This window comes from Columba livia, chromosome 15, assembly GCF_036013475.1.
Source record: "Columba livia isolate bColLiv1 breed racing homer chromosome 15, bColLiv1.pat.W.v2, whole genome shotgun sequence".
NCBI lineage: Eukaryota > Metazoa > Chordata > Aves > Columbiformes > Columbidae > Columba > Columba livia.
The window spans coordinates 13,792,152-13,811,987 of NC_088616.1; the positions used below are offsets into that span (position 1 = coordinate 13,792,152).

Genomic DNA, 19,836 nt, shown 5'->3' on the forward strand with positions numbered 1-19,836 from the left:
TGCCGCGGATCCTTCCCTCTCAATCTGAAAGGGAGGGTTTCTTTAATCTGTGCAGATTTTGTTTAAAAAGAGAGGAGGGGGACACAATTCAATAATGGTTTTTTATTCTTTGAGTGACTCTGCAATAGGATCAGAAGCACTAATGTACCCACCGCCTCAGTCCAGCCAGCAGCAGGGACTGAACAACTCCTGCTGCGAGTCCTTCAGTGCTCTGTCAAACACTGGTCCTGCTTTGTGTTTCTTTTAATAAATGCTTTTTGGGAAGTATTCCTGCTTTCTGCTATCCTTTTGGTATGTGGACGTAGCTAAAAGAGGATTCCTGCCGCCTGCTCCAGCGGCTGGAGAGGGGGTTGCTGTGGGGTGTTTGCGCTACGTGAACTTCTTGAAGACAAGATACAGAATGTTTCTCTGAAAACAATCTTACAGAGCTCAAGGAATTGACTGTCTCTTTTATGGAAGCTTGGCAAGCCCGTTCAATTCCTCAAGTTGAATTTTCCAGTCTCTGCCTGTTTCTGCAGGACGTACAAAGCCAGACGGCGAGCAGGAGCTCTGGTCTCGTAGTGGTGATTTCTGATTTATGATGATGTCCCCATGTCCTGCGCGCTGCTGAGGCCAAACCTCAAATCCTGGGGTCAGTTTTGGGCCGCTCATAACAAGAAAGGCCTTGAGGTGCTGGAGCGACTTGAGAGAAGGGAACGGAGCTGGTGAGGAGCTGGAGCACAAGTGTGATGGAGCGGCTGAGGGACCTGGGGGGTTCAGCTGGAGAACAGGAGCTGAGGGGAGACCTTCTGATCTCTGAACTGCCTGAAAGGAGCTTGGAGCCAGGGGGGTCGGGCTCTGCTCCCCAGGAACAAGCACCAGGAGCAGAGGAAACAGCCTCAAGTTGCGCCAGGGGAGGTTGAGGTTGGATGTGGGGAACAATTTCTTCCCCAAAGGGCTGTGGGGCATTGGAACAGGCTGCCCAGGGCAGTGCTGGAGTCACCATCCCTGGAGGGTTGAACAGACGGACATGAGGTTCTCAGGAACATGGGGCAGTGCCAGGAGTGGGGTGACAGCTGGACTCGATCTTGAGGGTCTCTTCCAACCCAAACGATTCTCTGATGCTCCCGTGCCGCAGACGCTGCCCCCCACAACGTGCTTTACCCCGGCAGGGCAGGACGGGGTTTCACTCACAAACCTCCCTATATCAATAACTCCCGTTCCTGTTTTACGTTCGGTGCTTCCCTCTCCCTTCCCTTCCCAGCCTTTCTTCGCTAAAACCCCAGACACCCCGTAGAGACCCGCACCCCCTACAGCTCCTGCCCCCCCACGAGGAAACACGTGCAGTCCCTGGCCCCGCCCCTTCCCTAGACCCCGCCCCCTTCCCTCGAAAACACTGGGCGCCCGGAAGGGGGCGGGGCGGGGCCGCCTGGAGGACCGCCCTCCCCGCCGCCTCTATGGTAGGTTTAGCTGAGACGGGACCTGCTCGGGCCGCCCGTCTCTCCCTTGCCGCGCTCCGCTTCCCCGCCGCTCCTCTCTATGGTGCGGGGCGGCGCGGTCACGTGGCGCGGGCCGGCCGGAAGCAGCCGGGCAGCGGCGGCTAAATGAAGCGGGGCGGCCGGGCCCGGTGAGTGCGGGACCGGTGGGTGCTGGACCGCGGGCCCGCGGCCCGGGCGGGGTGGCGGGGAACGGGGGGGCCAGGCGGCGGGGGAGGGGCTCGCTCCGGACTGCGGGGTTCACGCCGGGGCTCCCCGCCTCCTCCCTCGGGCCTTGCCTGTCCCCTCGGCCGGAGGGCCCGCTCGCCGCCCCTGCCCCTCTCAGGGCTGTGTCCCCGCTCTGGGCCGGGCCCTCCCCGCGCTTCCCTCAGCGCCGCGTCCTTCCCCTCCTCAGGGCCGAGGCTGCCCTGCTCCCTTCTCCCCCGGGGTCCGCGGCTGGTCCCGGCGGGCTCTCACCTCCCTCCGGCCCCGCGGTCCTGCCGAAGCCCCGTGTGCCCCCTCAGGGCGGTGCAGCGGGTGGGGACCCCCAGGTGCGGTTTCCCGGCACCGCTCCCCGTGGACTCTCCTCAACGTCTGGTTCCAGGTGCCCCGGGCTGTGTGTTCGTGCTCGGGAAGGAAAGCGGCAGCGGTTCCGGCGCTTCTGGGGAAAGGCGGATACAAGGTTGTTCTGGTGCCTTCCTGTCTTGTTGTGGAAACACTTGGTGCCGTTGGGACACCTTGATGTTTCAGGCATCTGCTGTGGGAGCTGCTGCAGAAAAGAAACCCCAAACACAGCTGTGCTCAGAGCTGAGGGATCTGTTAGGGATCCTCCTCCTCTTTCCTCGATTGATTTAAGTGCTGGCTCAGCTTGGGGGCAGAGGGCGAAGGCTGCAAGCGGTAACGTACACGTTTGCGTAACGGAGGTGTCTGACGGGTGTTTCTGCTTCTAGTGCAGCGCTCATTCCCCCAGACGGCTGGAGGAAGGTTGGAGTTCCAGCAAAGTGTTCCGGGGTGAAGAACTGTAGGTAAATCCGTGTGCAGGAGGAGGAGCGTGAGGTCGCACCCACAGCCCCTGCACACGGGTTTGGGACGGGTTGGCTTGGAAAGTCACCGTCATCCTGTGGATCTCCTGGCTTTGCAGCTGCACTCGTTGGAGCCCTTGTATGACCCCTGAGAAGAGAACAGCTGCTTGCACCTGCAGATCTGGCCAGGAGGTCTTACTTTTCATCTCACCTTCACTTTATGACCTCAAGTGTTGTCTTCTAATACCTTAGGGTGTTATTGAAAAATACTTGTGCCAGAAGCATGACTTTCATATTAATAAGTTTGTTTGTTATGTTTCTATTCAGCTTCCTCCATGCCCATCAAGCAAGGTTCAGTTTCTTAGGTGAAGTGTTATGGTTTAGTCACTGGTTTGACACCTCCGATGCTTTTTAAAAAAGAAAAGCTGACGTTGCTGGTGTGCACTTTTATTTCTGTTATTGAGGTGTAATGCTGAGGAACTACGGCTTGGTCGTCTGTTGTGCTTTTCACAGCATCTCTTCTCGTGTTTCTTGTCCAGCTTGCCGACTGCTACACAGAGCAGCAGACGCTTCTTGCTTTATTTCAGGCAGCGACCCCAAAAGCAATAGCTAATTGCCCTGGTGGCTGAGAGGCACGGGCAGCGTTAGTGCTAAGACCTACGAGTGGATCCCCATTTCTCTGTTCTCCTCTGCGGGGGTTGGTTCCTCTTTCTTACCAATTTTGCTCCTTCGAGCCAAGTACTTTGGAGCTGTTGTGGGTTTCCAGCAGTAGCAATGGAGGAGAAGGCAGTTGTCCCCATGTGGGTAGATAGGCTGAGCTTTGCATGCTCAGCAATAAAATGGCCTCCTGCACGCAGAGAGGGTGGCATACGAGCTCTTCTCATCCAGTGGCTTCTTTGGAAGCTGAGGGGGGATGTTTGAGACCCATCACTTTGCAGACCCAACTCTTGAGCAGGTTCTGGTACATCCTGGGACGTCCCACCGTGGGAATGTGCAGCACAAACCGTTTGGTGGGACCCGTCTTCTCTAGGACTAGTAGAATTACAAGGACAGCTGTTAGTTACAGACCTGTGGGATTTACAGCTTTCCTCCGAGTTTTTCATTTCTAGGATGAATGCTGTGCAAAAATTCCACTGCCTTACATCAGGCCTTTCAATACTGTAAACGTCTTAATAGATATAGTGTGCTGGGTGTCTGCGTGGTGTGTCTGGATGTTAATGAACAATCGTCTCCACAGGAGTTTGTGCCTGGAATACCAAGAATTGGGAAAGCACTCAGACCCCAAAGAAGATCTTTAGAGATAATCAGCCCATTTGGTAGTGCTACGTTTTGGTAAGGGGCTTTCTTCCATCTCTTTTTCTTTCCGGGATGTTTTCCTCTTGGCCTGGCTGCAGGAATCCTTCTCAGGCAACCGTGTCAGTCAGGGCACGAATAACCATTCCTGGAGGAGGGGCTGGGGCAGGTTTTACTCGTGATAAGGTACATTTTGGTTTCCAGCAGGGCACTGGAAGCTTGTTCCTGCGCTTGTGTTTCAGAAGCTGCCTCGGAAGTCTAAATTCCTGGGTAGACCAAAGCTTTGTCTGCCTGAGAATGCAGTGGGCGTTACTGCCACAAGCAAGCTGCGATCTCTGGCGGCATGGCTTGTGCTTTGAAATCGGACACAAATCGCTAAAAAGTCCTGTGGCAAAAATAGGTGGAGCGAGCGCGCAACTCCGGCGACTTTGGCGCTGCTGGAGAGAGGCAGAAAGTGCATCTCGAGGGCCGGGAGCTGGTTAGAACCCCGAGCTGCACAAACCCAAGTGCAAGAGCCCTGTGGGTGTTGTTTAGTGCCGGCTGGAAGAAGCTCCCAGTCGTTAATTTGCAATGGGTGTCTTGTTATTTTTTTTGAAGTCATTGTGAGCGGTTTATACATCGTATGGCCAGCAGCTCGGCGTGCCGATGGGCGTTGGGGCTTGTCACCGGCTGCGTTCTTTTTGGGACAGTCAGAACTGTGCCGCTAGTTCCTCTCGTCAGAAGCTTAGAGTGTTTTTTGCACGTGGATTTGGTCTGGAGATATTTTAGGTCTCCGTTTAAGTTATTGAAATCAGACATCTTAACTACTTCAAGGAGAGGCGCTAATAGTCTCAGATGTCTGTGGAGCACTAAAATAAGCGGTGTGTGTTGCCTGCCTTGATCCATGGGTGGGCTTTTCAAGCTGCTGTGTGTAACTTTGGTTACTCTCAGTAGGATCCATCCTCGGTGGGGTAGGTGCCTTTTTTTAACACAGTGAGCAGCAGAAGCTGCAAAACACGCAGCTTGCTGGGCACACCAGCTATCTTCCAGTAACAGCCCAGGAGATAAGGCTATCTGGGTACTGACGTGGGAGTTTCTGTGCTTGAAACAGAGCTGAATAATGTGCTGATCAGCGTTGGTCTGATGAGGAGTAGAGGAGTTTTCTTTTAAGCAGGTTACTGGGACAGGGAAATCTGGGAAATTGGGGAAGGGGTTGATGGAGAGAGCAGGAACGAGAGAAAAAGGCGACTTAGCATTCTGGTGGCTTGAATAAGTTGTCCTTGCCAAAGCACCGAGATGTGAGATAAAAAGGGATGTTTTACTGAGATGGGATAATCTCCTCTCAGCAGCCTTCATGTTGCTTTTATAGAATTTCAGATTTATTTTGGAATATCTCAGGAGTGATGTTTTTCCTCTAGGTCAGCGCTGAAGAACTTGTGGTGGTTTTAAATTCGTAACCATCCTTGAGGAAGCTTAATTCCCAAGGACTAGAAATCATATTCCTGCTGAATGACACCTTTCTCCCATTCCTTCCCCGCGTTCGTGAGGGGACCCGGCAGTTTCTGATTAATGGGGAAAGACTTCAACACGGGGCAGCTGCTGCCCTGCGTCACAATGCCATTCTGCAATGTTTGTGACCCAGGCTGAGGGAGACTTAAACTAGATGCGGCTTCCTCGCTGGCTTTGGGAGACCTCAGCTGTTTTGCTGATGCCGACGGTGCCGGTCTGTTCGCTTTTGGAGGCTGTTGTTGTAATGAGAAGCAAAGCTGATGAGCTAAAATAAATCGAGGAGCATGTGTAGGTGTCAGGGTGACCTGAAATGTTTTCAGTTGGCTTCTGAGGACAAACGCTGTGTTGCTCGCACTCCCTCTGCTTACCTCTGTAGGGAGGCCAAGCTGCTGTTTGCATTATTTTAGATAAACGCTTGGACAAGATGTGTAGAGGCACCACGTGATATCACTTTGTAGTTTAAGGGGATCAGGATTTATAGTAGCTAGAGTCTCTGTTTGGGGAATATAAGGGTGGAAAATGGCCTCAAGTAATATACTTTGTGTAAAGTGCTTCTGGCCCAAGGCTTCTGTGCTGCTCTGTCAACACTGTCCTGCTCTTACTGACCCGTGGGTGCTGCTATTGCTGTTTCTTGCCTGGAGAAAGGCCGACAGGCGTTTGCTTCTGCCTTTGCAAAACCAGAGTCGGCAACAGACTTACACTTCTCCTTCCAAATACTATCTTGGAGACACGATACATTTTTAAACTTGATGGAGAAGGGGGGGAAACCTCCCTTGCAGATCATTTTGCTTGAAGGTACCTGAAGGCCAGTAGCAGGAGCGCTCACCAGGTACCTCTGGCAAGTACAAAATGTTGTTGGGGAAAGGTGTTACCGTGGGGTTGCGAAGTGGAACAGACAGCGATGTTAAAACTGCCTGCAAGACTTTCCTTCTCTCCCTGCTCTGCCCGTACTGTGCTGTAACACAATTTGGAGCAGCTGACAGCAGCAGCATGGGGTGGCAGGAAAAAAGCCTTCTTCTCCCTTCCAGGAAACCAGCGGTGCGGGGTGTTTTTACCTCCCCTGCTGTTGGGATTTCCAGCCATGGATGAACAAGACTGACAAGACCCATTAGCAGTCACTTGGCTAGTGTAAATAGTTCATGTCCTTTCTATATATTGTTAAACCGGAATCCTACTGTAGTGGAGCATTGTGTATAAACTGGGAGGTGCCCTTGGATCGGCCCCGACTCGTACAGACCAGATTGCAGTGTCTGGAACACACCTCCGGCTCCAACAGTGTCTGCAGAGTCCTCTGCTCGATGTTTTTGTGTTTGTTTAGCCGTTTGTGGCTGCTTTTACTGACCCTGCGCCCCAGATGGTTAAATAATCTGTTTGATGTTGTACTGTTGCAACACCCAGGGAAAGAATTTATATTCTGCTATGTGATGGCTTAAACAGTGTTGGACACTTGACTACGATGACTAAGGGGTAGGCACATGAATTTGCAGCCTGAAAACATTAGTGTCCTTAGCGAACGGTCTGAGTGGAGCCTGTGTAACCTCATAGCTGTGGCCAGTGGTGGTTTTTATAGTCTTGTACATACACAAAATATTTATTTCCCTGGGAGTGAAATTGTTGGGTACCTTGCAGTCTGCTATAGCTGCGTGCCTGTACCTGGAGAATTAATCTGCAGTGCTGCTTTCATTGCTTTTCAGCTGGCCGGTTGATAGCTCATCCATTTGTGAATTTAGGTGCGGAAGAGAATTGTGCTGGATGCGAAGCATCTCCAAACCTGGCCACGATCTGATTTCACTGCTGCCGGTTCTGATGTAGTTACCTCAAATGCAACCTCTTTGCTCTTCTGTTGTTTTGACGCGTTCCACTTAAACCCTGTGACGGCCGCTGCCACGCGGCGTGGGTGAAGTCAAAGCGGACGAAGTCGTGAGCCTGGAAAGCTGCCCTGGGCTGGGATCGCTTGGCTGCGAGGCTGACGCGTGGCTGCAAACAAAACCAAACCCGCGCTTACAAAAGCAGTTGTTGGCTGGCTCTAAACAGTGTTGTAACAACTGGTTATCTGCAGTGATTGAGCTGTAAGGACGTGGCCACGGTTCTTCCAATGGGTTGGTGGGAATCCTCCTCGTGTGGCGGTCGTTGGGTGCAGCTTGCGGCTTTTTCTTTTTCACTCTTTCCAGCAGGAATTGGTGCAGAACGTGGAGTTGCTGCTCAGCTATCGCACGTGCTTTACAACATTTCCACGGGTGTTTTATTCTCAGTACTTAAGGCAGTTTAAGACTCGCTTCAGTGCGGGATAACCTTGGCCTGTGGGCTCAGTGTAGCTCTAAGCTGGCTCTTGTACATGTTTAAACCCTTCAATTGAGGGTGTAAAAGCTTCTTTCAAAGGCAGTGCTAAGAGCGTGTCCAGTTTAAATGTTAGCTCAGTGTCAGATGTGGTTGTATAGTGTCAACTGTTAGCCTCCAGTTTAACATTTTTCCCCCTTCTTGCCGTTTATTTCAGCATCTTAGTTCTGTTGTCCCACAGTGGATGTGTGAGGAGAGAAGGTACCTGACCTGTATCCTACCAAAAACAGTTTTCCAGGGCATTTCTTTTCAAAGCTGTAACAAATGTTGGTGGAACTCGGTGTGAGAGGAAGCAACAAGCTGTGGTGCGGGAACATGACCATCTTAAGCGGGTATTGCAGTGAAACCCTTATTAATATGAGGCCACAGCTCCTGACCACTGACCTTTGAAATGATGGCAAGTGCAGATGCTTAATATGGCTCAAAACCACGGTACAGCTGTGACAGCCCGAATACATGACCTGTGAATTCATTCTTTTTGGAAGTCCCTAATTCTGGGATGTTTGACACCTAGAATGGTTGGCGGCAACCTTTTAAGTGGATACTTCTAAAAGTGCTGTGCAGATGACACAAAACCCTTCCTTTTTGCTAAGGTGGGATACTGCAACAAGTCAGGGTTTTTTTTCCTCCTGTGCCACCTCAAGGTCAAGTCTGAGCTTTTGTGTTGGCTGCAGCTTTGTGAAATGCGGTGAGCTGCGCTTTGCAGCCTGCAGCCATCCTTGAAAGCAACGTTTCTTCTGATAGCTTCAGGTCACATTTCTGAAAATAAAACAAAAAACAAAATAAGAATTAAAAAATGCCCCCTTCCTTTCCGCCTTTGCTCCTGGTCGTGCGTTATGTTTTTTTCTGGAGCAAAACTTCCCAAGTGCGTTTTAAATGAATGTTTTCAGAGTTGCTCTGCTGGGCAGCAGCTTAACATCTAGGATGCCATCGCAACCTACAAATCCTCTGTGATTTTAAAGTCTTCTGGCTATTACTGCACTAAAACTGGCTCTTCGTGCTTTCTAGCCGGTCTAGTTAGTCCCTCGTTGCTGCTTCCGTAGTGCCAGTTGTGTGCAGCTGGTCTCTATTCTTGCTCCCGGTGTCCCCGGCAAGCGGAGCTGCTTGTTGCTCATCTCTGTGGATACCAGTGCCACAGCCCATCCCAGGGTTACTCTAACCAGCAACCTCACTCCTTTATTTTTCCATTTCCAGTGAAAAACGGTGCCGAGATAGCAACCCAGAGGTTCTTGAAGACGCGCATCCAACTTGTTAAATAACTACTTAAAAGGTTGCGCTTGGTTTTCTTTGCTCTGCTATACCTTTTAAAGGTGACATTCAGGATCCCGTAAAAAAAAGGGAAGAAAAAAGGAAATAAAACGCAAACTACTAAGGATTTGGAGAGGAAACGCCGTGTCCGTTCTCCAGGAGAGCTCTGTGAAGCACAGGAACAGGAGCGCTCTGATCTCTGTCCTGGGGCACAGAGGACGTTTCTCTGGTTCTTTTCTGTGTGGCCGCTGGTTAATGGGGCAGAGAAGGCGGTTGCGATTAATGTTCTGTACAGCCGTGACAGGTACGTGCGGCACCTGGTAGTCGGTGCAATCCGGCTCCTCCAGACAGCAGTGGGGTTAATAATTGTGCTGCCTGGAGAAAGAAGCCTCTGCCCCTTCTTGGTTGGGGGAGGTACATGTGGATTTGGGGAAAGAAATCTGAAAGTAAAACTTGCTCTGGAAGTGACAAAGCTGTAAATCACGTGGTTTCACGTACTCTTTTGTTCATCCCCACCCTTGCACCACAAAATCAGAATGAAACGTTGCTTTAAAGTGATGGGAGATGGGCTGGGAACCCATGGAGCTTGGGTTTGTGTGTGTGCTGTCCTGGCAGTGCTGAGCTGCCGGGGTCTGAGTTCCTGCTTGGACACGAAATGCCAAGCTGGCACTTAGGTTTCTGATGTGGGAGGGAGGTTTTGGGGATTATACCATGCGATCTCTCATGTGCCACAAGTCTGAGGCAGGCCGAGTAGTAACCTTTACAGGAGCTAACTGCAGAGGTGCCTTTTCCTCCCCTAAAGCCTTCAATTTTCACTTGGCCCTTAAAATGAGCTGCTCAAGGCAATGGCATTTACACCCCTTTCTAACCAGACCTTGTAAACGTTACCTTTGTTTCAGGACTCATTTTGATAGGGGAGGCAAACGACTGATCCAAAGCTCTTGTGCAGAACGTGGGCTTTTCTTTGCGTATGTCAAAATTAGCCGTTTCATGTTGGTCAGCGATGTGACGATATGGAGCCCAGTTATTTAGCAGAAGAATTGACAGGGGTCATGGGAAGGCACTGAAATTTGGGTGGTTGACCTTGATGCCAGTGCTTGGGGAACAGCTTGAAGGCATCAGAAACTTGCAGTTGGGTTGAATTAGTAGCTGCCCGTTTTTGGAAAACAAATGTGTCTGGTTCGAAACAGTCTTACCTTTTAGAAGAGAGATTGGTTTTGTTAGGAAAACTGGGATCGTTGTAGGTGGCCAGCTGTTAGGTGAAGCAGATAAAACCAGGCACATTTCTTTCCTCTTGTACTTTGTGTTAATAAATGCAATAAAACAGAGATTAGGTGTTTTTAAAAAAAGATTAAGTGATACTGTCACCTTAATGGAATGATGAACTGGAAGTGAGGTTGTTTAGCTTTGTGATGTACAACAGTCGAGGTGTTTCATCTAAGACCTGCATTGACTTGCAAAATAGGGAGAGTATAGTTAGAGATTTGAATCTTAGTAATGCCTAAAAATCTGCTCTCTTCGTTGCTCCCGACTAAGCAATTTTCATCAGACTGGAGCAGTGACATATAAATGTAGTTTGTACCCTGTTAAACCATAACATCTCTTCTCAGAACATCTTCTGATGCATTCTTGGTAATGCTGTTGACTGAGAATTGACTGTAAAGGAGACAGGAGAGCTCTGCACAGAGCTACAACACCCAGCCCTGGTTCAAGCCACAAGCAGGGTTTTGGTAAAGCTGGACAGACCCATGTTAGAGAGCTCATTGTTGATTTTTTTGGTCATTCTGGTTATCCAGAGCTCGCGTCGATGGTGTGCTGGGGTGGAAATGGCCATCGCTCGCTTTGGTGCGTGTTTCACGCGGTGGCTTTCCTTCTTTGAGAAACAGGCAGCTTTCGTGAGGTATCTAGAAGTTGTGGTTGCTGCCAGAGAAGTTTAGAGACGTGTTGTCCCTGTGAATAGCGCTCTGTCCCGGGGCACCGTTGCTGGAGCGGGTTAGGATGCTGATGTGGCCGCAGAAATAGCGGCGGCTCTTCAGAGATGCTTTCCAAACAGCGTGTGTGCTGGCCGTCGTGTATGTGTGGGGAGGCAAACGTTCAGTTTTGATTGATTTGCCACAAGACGGTTCCAGTGTTATATATCGTTTTGTTTTAGTGTGATGAAACCAATTCTCGGGCTTTCTGGAGTAGAACTGTGTTACCTGGCTCTTAATAGAGACAAAAGTGTTCAGCTTCAGTTTCAGTTCTTGATTTTTCTCAGATCTCAGGAATCGTGTTGTCATTGTCAGGGGCACGTCTGTCTGAAATCATTTGGTAAACCAATCCAGCCGCAAATGTATTGCGAAACACTTAGGGAGTGTTCTAAAACTGTTATAAAGATGATTCTGTTACTAGATGATCTTCTGTTGGTTGTTCCTCTTCAGCACAAGCTGCGGGTCCAAACCTTGGTGGCAGAGCTAAGAGGGATGCAGTTGTGAGTTCACCCCTGTTCTGTGCTCCTGGGAGGAGCTTTTGTGTGAGATCTGGAGCTGATTGTGCCGGTTTTCGGAGCAAACCCAGCGGCTGCTGGAAACCAGGTAGTGTTGCCTGTGGGTCTCTGCCCACACGCTCCTGCCTTCAGGAGGCCGGGGGAAGGTTTTTGGGCTGGGGCTGGTGGGTTTTGGTTTGGTGTTATTTTCCCTCTTTTGCCTGAGCAGATTAACCTCTGGCTTTATTCCTTTGCGAGGCGCGATGCAGCGGTGGTAGATGCCGTGTGTATAGCAAATAGAACCCTTTTGTGCCCAGCAGTTCTTGTTGAGCTTGTGATCAGGGGATTTCTAATTTTCAGTTGGGCTGGTGCCGCTTAGAAGGGCCAACCGCAGTTAAACTCTCCCTGCTCTTGCTAAGCGACTGTTACAAGGAGCAAGCCCCCAGCAAACTGTGAACCCTTTGAAATATTCCAATGAAATACTCAACAGTAAGTCAGAGGGGTTTATTTCCCTTCTGCTGTGCTATTTTATTTTTTAAGGGCTGAATTTTTAGCTTTTCATTTTGCTGCTTGTCACAAGCCATGCATTATTTAAGCAGCTTCTCTTTGTTTTACAGCTTGAAACGAGCCAGCGATTCACCTTGCTCGCAGGCTACCAGCAGCCACGTTTGCTGCCCGCAGGCAGAAAGTGGGAGCTGGTGCTCTTCTGACAATGTAGGTGAGCAACAGTGGTGTTGCTGAATGGGGGAGAGGCTAAATCACACGATCTGATGTTGCTGACATCTCTTTCAAGTTATGTTATTTTTTTCTTTCCCCTCAATTCGATTGGGATTTCAATTCCTACCTCTCCTGCAGTGCTTTCTCTCGAGTTCTGTTGCCTTGAGCTAGAGCCAGAAAAGAGCACTTTGAGTCTGGTCCCGTCTTGGGTATGTGGGAGTTCAAGATTTCTGATGCTGTGATTGGAGGAAAAAATACATTACGCTGTGTCCGGGACGGGGGTCTCCCCTCGCCTGTCGGATTAAATTCCAGCACCGTCTGAAGATGCTCATTGCAGCACAAATGCGAGGTGGAGCGAGCGGATTTGAGTTCTGCTCCAGTTACCGCAGTCCAGAAACGCCTGCATATACCAGGAATTTAAATATAGGCACACTACCAATGCTTGCTATTTTTAGGTCAGGCTAAAAATATATAATGTGGTGTTTGCAGGGATTTTGGGAAGGTTTTGGAAATCCCTGTGTAAGCGTTCTGTCTGCACCTGAGACCCACTTCACCTCTTAGCAGCAGATCTGTCAGCTGCTTGGGACCAGTGGTTTTGTAGATTATATTTTTGCGTGTATGAGAAGCTTGTTTGGGAAGTACGTGCGACTTCAGCTGTTGGTCAGAGATCTGGTCAGTCCAGAGAACAGTTATACAAAAGTCCCTGATGGTCTCTGACTTTTTTCCAGTAGCTGTTCTGTTAATGGCTTATTCTCTTTTCAAGTCATTGTAGCAAAAACCTTAATGGGGAAGATTTTATTGCCTGTGCAGTGAAACAACTTGGATGTGCAGAGTTGTGAATACGTGGAGTAAAGTGGAGAACGGAGGGGAGATTTGGTGGTCTTCATTGTGTTGTCAGCATGTGGCTTCGAGATCGTGACGAGAGTTTTGTGTCACCCCGATGCTGCACAGGGATTCCAGTCCCAGGTTCAGTTTATGGGCTGTAGTGCAGGTGGGAGTTCTTAAGGAAAAGGAGAGAAAAAAAGAAAGAAGCCTGCAAAGTGTGTATCTATCTGCTGCCAGGTCTTTCTCTTTTGGAACTGTTCTGGTATCCTGCCCTTGACTGTATTGCAAAAAAGCTGATAGTCATGTTAAGCTTGGTTATAGGTAGCCTTATTCTTTACCTATAAATGAGCACTAAAATCACAGAGAGAGTGTGGGGCAGCTTCTTTCCAACCATCTTGCTTGCTTTTTATGATATTGTTTATGTGGGGCAAAACCCTAGGGTGCCTTTGATCTTGTTACTTTGAGTTGTTGGTGGCCTAGTGCTATAAGCATGAATAAACTACTTACTCATGCCACTAGATGGGACTGGCCCATGCTTTTAGATATTTGTTCAAAGTTGAGCTCTGCATTGAGTATTGACAAAATGAATTGCTAGCTCTTGGTGGAAGCTTGGCCCTTACCCTCAAAGCAGTGCTTTATGAAGCTGCTTGGGTTCTTACACAGCATGTGTTATCTCCTGTACCTCTTTCTTGATGCTCAAGTGCGAAGTTTGCAAGTTCTGCTCTGCAGGAACCAGAGCTGCCTGTAGAGAATATGGTCTTAGTGTTGGTCTGGTGGCTTATCCCTTCTTCTTGGATGTGAATGGCTGTGGTTTAGCCAGCGCTGGACAAAGCACCGTTTGAGCTATTTGAGAGGTGTGTTTGTGGTGTCGACCCACCCGCATGTACATACAGACCCAGCTCTGCTAACGCATTGCACGCACCTGACGGGAAGATATATCCAACCCACTTAGCTTTGCTCAGAGCAAATCTGAGCAGGCACCTGTCTGGCCTGTGTCCGCACTGCTCGATGCTGCGAGGGCTGATTTGTGGCTTTCACGAGCGTTCCTGAGCCATTTTTCCCTGCCAAGAGGTTCCTTGGAGCGTGAGTCTGCGTGAAGGCGGCTGAGACGAGGCGGCCGCCAGCTGTGCAGGGCCGGTGTGTGCTGTGGGTGGAAAAATGCTGTGTGGGACTCGGTGGTAGCTGTTCATGAGTAGCAGGGAAAATACAACTGCAGTAATATGGATGTGACCTTTTCAAAAGGCCGGCTTGTCACCCAGTACGCTCGCAGCGTCCCAGCTTCTGAGCTGCCGTTCCAGCACCTGTCTGCAGCGATGAGAACTGCGCTTTCATGCCGTTCTGCCAAATGAAGATTTATTTCTCCTTGCTTATAAGGCAGAAGCTGAAGAACCTAGTGGAAACGTTCCCAAAATCTTGCTTTTGAAGTGTTTCCGAAGCATCGGTATGCCCATGATACTCTTGGAGCTGCTTACGAGAAGCAGTGTGTGTTACTGAGGTTTTAGGGCTCACATATAGGGGTGGTTGTGTATTTGTAGTGATGCTGGTTAGAAGAGGTGTCTGCAGTTCTCTAGCCCCATGTCCCAGTAAAATCTGAACCACCACCAGTGCTGGGACCAGGTGAGTGTGGCTGTTTGTAGCCAAGTCTTGAAAACCTTTATGCTGGAGGTTCTATCTGGAGGAGGCTGATTCAGGCAGAGCTGTGCTGCTGGCACCTATTGTGTGTGCTGGGCGAGTGTTCTGCCCTGCAAATGGCAAAGCACCGCCGCCTTCCTCGCGTGTCCCGCCGTCTTCCTCGCGTGTCCCGCCGCCTTCCTCGCTGTCCTGCAGCAGGAGGGTGCCCTCCTGCCCAAAGCCACTTTCTGGGAAATGTGACTTGGGTTTTGGCTTTAAGTGCTAAATTACACTTTTATTTCTTTTGTTCTATCCTGTATTAAAATATTTTGAAGATGGTGATGTCTAGTTCCTTGTAGAAGGGATACAGATATGAGTATACAATGTGCATCTGAACCAATTTCGTTTTGCTGTCCTAGCTGCAAATCCTGCTCCCTGCAGAGGAGGTTAAGTAGAATTATCGAGGAGGAATTTATACTGCTCTTACGTACTAGCAAACAGGATTTTATAGCAGACGCACCATTTTCCTCCAACTTATGCATCAGTAAATATTTAAAAATGCATATTCCTCTGTGTTGTAATAATGAGATGAATGCTTCTCAATAAAAAGACCTCCTTCCTCGTTCCAGTGATCAAATTGTGGTTGGAGTTCCCGTACGTGTTCAGCTGCTCTGCGATAGCGGGAATTGAGAGCTATAAGCTGACAGAGCATAAAATGGAAACCTACTGTTCAGGTTGCAGTGATTCCTCTGATCTCCTAATCCTGTTCGGGAGCCTCCAGCTGGCTCATTGTGCCTCTCCAAGAACAGGTGGGGGTAGCAAATTTTAGTCCCAAAAGCTCCGTCCTGTGAAGGAACTTGATCCCTCTTGTGCTTTCGTTTTGGTTTGAGAGCAGGTGGCATATTCTGGAATTTGTACCAAACCCTCGCTGAGGAGGGAAGGTGGTGTAGATCAGGGAAGTCTCTTAAAAATAGCAGATGGTGGCAGGAAAGTGTGCTCTGTAAATTTGATTTGTTCCCATTGTTCATAGTGCAGACACAAAACACACACTTACTTATTCCCCTGCCAGGGGGTGCAGCTTCTGACATGCCAACAGCGTGGACCTTGTAGAACTGAGCTCAAAGCATCTCTGGTCACTCTCAAGTTGTGCTTCTGCTTGGCGGCACACGAGGGAATTTGGGGTGTGATGCTGGTGTCTCCGTTTCAGCAGCGTGGCTCATTCCGCGGTTCGGCTCCTCAACAGCCGGGCTGTCAGGTCTGACCCGTAATATTGGCTTTTCACCTCGTTGCTGGCGTTTCTGCGGTGTTTGTGCCTGGTATGACTAATGGCATTAAGTGTGGCAGGGGGTGGTTGTAATGACATCAACCGGTACGTCTGAGATGCAGGTTACACCATGTTGCCCCGTGGCAGCTCAGTCAAGTGGCTTTTGCTCCTCTCACCAGTAGATGGTGGCAGAAACACCGGAATGGGAGTTGGTGCAGCAGGTTTTTGACTTCTTGGAAACAGAAAAAGATCCACATCTGGGGAGGGTTTGAGTCCTGGCTGGACAGAGTTGCGTCTGCTCATGGTTTCTGTGATTGCATCGCTATGAGCGTCTTTGTCTTCTCCACAGAGGCTTCTCAGGCCTGACTGCACTCTTCAGTCACCTGTCTTTACCGTTGAACAAAAGACAACAGAAACATGTCTGATTTTAGGCACTGAGAAGGTGGTACAGAAAAATATCCTCACAGAGAGGCTGTGCTGAGAGGGCCAGGAGAGCCCCCAAAATAATGGAGTGGCTTAGTCTTGGGAAAGCCGGATTAGGGTACTGCTGAGCTGAGCTTACCTTACTTCTGGTTTTGTCTTCTAGTTCGTCCTGCAAGCCTGACTGCCATGCCTGCACATTGACACTTCCGGATACAGCTGTTTAAAATGGCAGAGAGAGGTGGGAAGGAAGGAGTAATTAACTTGGACAGCTTCTGTAATCACAGAGGCAAAGGTGAGTACTGATCTGTGAGTATTTCTGAAACTCTCTTTGTAAAACTCTGCTTACAAACAGCAGGATTCATGGATACTACGCTTGCAAGAGTGTTCTTAGTTGGAACCTGCTCATGGTCTGTTCTGCCGTGTCAGACGCTGCTCTGTTACACTTATTTCACAGCCGCCCACAGAAAATTCGCTTTTTATGTTGACGTGCAAAATATTTGGTTCGTCTTTCTCATGTTGTGCTGCCTTAAGGCACACCACGAACTTCTTGAGAAGACCATGTAGAGGTATTTCAGCAGATCAGAGGAGCTCAAGGAGAGAGGCTGGTTCTGCATTTGTATCCTCGGAGGGCCGTACATGTTGGTACCTATGTCTCTAAGAGCGGAATTCAAAATTATGCTTTCTGTATATGCCTGAAAAGTGATAAATAAATACTCATGAATATTTATGCTAAAGCATAAGGCAAAACGTTGTAAATCACAGGGAAAGCACGACTGTATGCTGTCTCTGCAGTACAGAAACCCTCTGGTTCTGGCTGCGGTGTCTCTCCTGAGTTCCAGCAGCTGCACTTAGTAGCCTCTATATTCCACTCTTGACAAGCCTTGAGGGACAAGCTTGTCATCTAATAGCAGGATATCTTCTGCACTCACAGTTGGGCCCTATCTCAGTTTTGCATCAGGTACCCTGCAAAGTCACACTCTTTCAGAAGAGACCGAATGGCACAGGGAACCTTATTGCTCCTCCAGAACGCACTGCACATTACTAGAAGAAAATTTATTATCCCTGAGATCCTGAAAGTTCAGGACTTCTCTGCAAAAATTAGGAGCCGCTCTGTACATGGCTTCTTCAGAGTAATTTTTGCAGCAGCTTGATTCGTGCTGAAGTTTGGGACAGAAGAATCTCTGCAGGAGTGTCAGAGTGGCAGTTTGATGCATGTGCTGTTGTGGTGAGCTGTGGTTCGTGCAGCTGTTTTGCTCAGAGGAGGGGGGTGTAGGAGCGGCTGTAACAGTAGCTTGCAGAGGCACCCGTGACCTTTGAGCGCTTCTTCCCTCTTGCTGCGATGCAAATGTGAAGATTGCTTTTTCAGGCGTTTCGGTGCTCTTGCCCTGTAATTCTGGTTATTTACCTTTACCAAACAGCTAACTTTCCTTACTTTACTGCAGACCGGATAAACCGCAGGGACGAAGGTCTTATCACAATATCAGATTCCTCGGATGAAGAATCACCTTCACTGGAAACACCAGCAGAGCAGCAGCATGAGGAAGATGACGATGACGTAGTTGTCTTGGCAGAGGTAATTTTTCATTCTTGTACTTGCCCTGCCTTATTCATGGCCTTTCCAGTCAACTCCTGTGTAAATATCTGATACATTCCTTTGAGAGTCCTGTCCTGTTACAGTAATTTACTTAGGATGTGTGAAATGAAACTTGAAATAATGGCATTTTGCTGGCTTTAAGTGTTTTATTTTGAGCACAAGAGGTGAGAACTAGACTGTTAAACTGCATTGTATTTAAAGTTCTTTTTAATGAAAGTTGTAACTTCCATAAAGTTTTCTAAATCCGAAAAGGTGGAGTGCTTTGTAAGAGGATTTGATGTTGCTCAGAAGGTGGGTTTTCAAAACATGCCCTGTTTAACCCTATATGCTTTATATTCTTCCATGCTATTTGGACTTTGGGGCTGTCACAGACCCTTACATTTTTGCAGTTTTACAAAGCCAGCCCACCTGATAAATCTCTTTCCACTGGCTCAGGCAGCCACACAGAGGAAGGCCAAAGGTTTAGCTATATTAAGAATATATTTTACTTTTCCGTTAAATTAACCAGAGGCATTGAGAAGATGGGTTGCGAAGCTGACCTTTCTGTTTCTCAGTTGAAAACAGTAGCAGAGAATATTCAGACTCTGGCATACAGCAGTGTGTCTGCTGGAGGCAAAAACAAGGCCAGAGATTAATGTTTTGAGCTTTGATTCCTGCTTGTTTGTTTAAATTGGTGAGAAGGTCAATGTGCTATCAGTTAGTTCCTCCTTCCCAAAGTGTTTTGCTGGAGGGGAAGTGGGTACCAAGGCGAGCTTAAGGACTCTGAAAGTCCTGTGCATCCCCAGTTCTACCAAATGTTCTCTTAGTATGTGGAGACAAACTGAGGATGGAGTTCAGTGAAACAAAGATACATGGATGGCAGTTTTATGGCTTATTAAGCACTTTGCTAAGCAGACTTTTTGTCTGTTTCCCATCAGAAATTTTATTAGATGCAAAAGATCATCTGGAGCAAGGATTTTGACATGCAGACCAAAAGTCTTCTTAATTTTTGTCTGTCTTCTTTTTAGAACCCAAAGCATCAGCAGCTTCTGCGTCCCAATGTCATCAGACCTGCTGCTCAGTGGCAGGGTGCAAACACTGTGGGAGAAGGAGGATGTAAAAGCACTGTCAAGCCCTTGAGGAGCACGTATCTGCAAGATGAGAGCTCAGTTCTGCGGTGCCAGGGAGACCAGTCTAATCTCATGGGGGAAAACAGTGCTAGACCAAGCAGGGGTGAGAATATGAACTTTGCCTTGCAGCAGCCTGGACTATCTGAGTTTAATGGCCCCAGGTTTGAACTTACAAGTAACCAGGAGCCTGGCCCAGCAATAAAGACAAATCCACGGTCTGTTGTTAACAGAGACACCGTTAGTCTGGAGAAAGCAGACCTTCCACCACAACAGGGGGAGAAGGTGGAAGCCCAGGGATGTCGAGAAGAGGACTTGTCGCCAGAGCAAAACCTCAGAGGAACAGCTGCTGCAGCTACTACAGGGCAGGAGATCCAGGAGAACAGCCAGCTCCCCTTCCAGGGTGAACCCCACGCTGTCGTCAGTGGTCGAGCTCCTCAGCAAGGGCAGCCTGAAGCAGATCTGGGATCACTGAGGGCATTTGGAGAGGAGGCTCCCGGGCCAGCCTTCCCCCGCCCTGACCCGCAGCAGGATGGGATTCCAGGTCCTGCTTCGCCCCAGCCGGCACATCCACCAGAAGAAACGGGTCAGCAGGCAGCGATAGACAACGAGCAGCCAGGTCCAGCATTCCCAGCTCAGGGCTTTCAGGAACTTGGCTCTAGCAACGTGCCAGAACAAGGAGCTGCTGGGCAGGACCAAGAGCTCATTGCACTGCTCATCAGAGAGACAGTAAGTATTCCCAAGGTTTGTTTGCTTTCTCTGTGTATGTTATTTTCAGACAGGTTTTTCAAGGTGTGTAGTGTTTCACATTGCTCAAAGCGCAGCTGCAAATCCTCTTTGTTCTGGCTGAACCTTGGATATGCACCAGGTGAGGAGCTGCAGTGAACTGTCTTGGAAAACTCTGGTTTGAGAGACTAAGCCCAGCACTGGGGCAAAGTGGTGAGAGGATGCAGGTCTTGAGGGCACTGTTTGCTTTGGGATGGGCTCTTG

General features: G+C 49.1%; 1 protein-coding gene across 8 annotated transcripts in view; it reads left to right on the forward strand.

Moving 5' to 3' along the window:
* The first annotated feature begins 1,374 nt into the window (after positions 1-1,374).
* Positions 1,375-19,836, forward strand: part of RNF216 (ring finger protein 216) — an 80,087-nt gene continuing 61,625 nt past the window's right edge. For 2 of the 8 annotated variants that reach the window (XM_065031394.1, XM_065031400.1), the window contains exons 1-4: positions 1,446-1,606; positions 16,310-16,438; positions 17,589-17,719; positions 18,748-19,575. In XM_065031394.1, coding sequence (XP_064887466.1) covers positions 16,372-16,438; positions 17,589-17,719; positions 18,748-19,575 — 1,026 coding nt within the window. In that variant the 5' untranslated portion in view covers positions 1,446-1,606; positions 16,310-16,371. The other 6 variants (XM_065031398.1, XM_065031396.1, XM_065031399.1 and 3 more) reach the window with 6 other exon arrangements.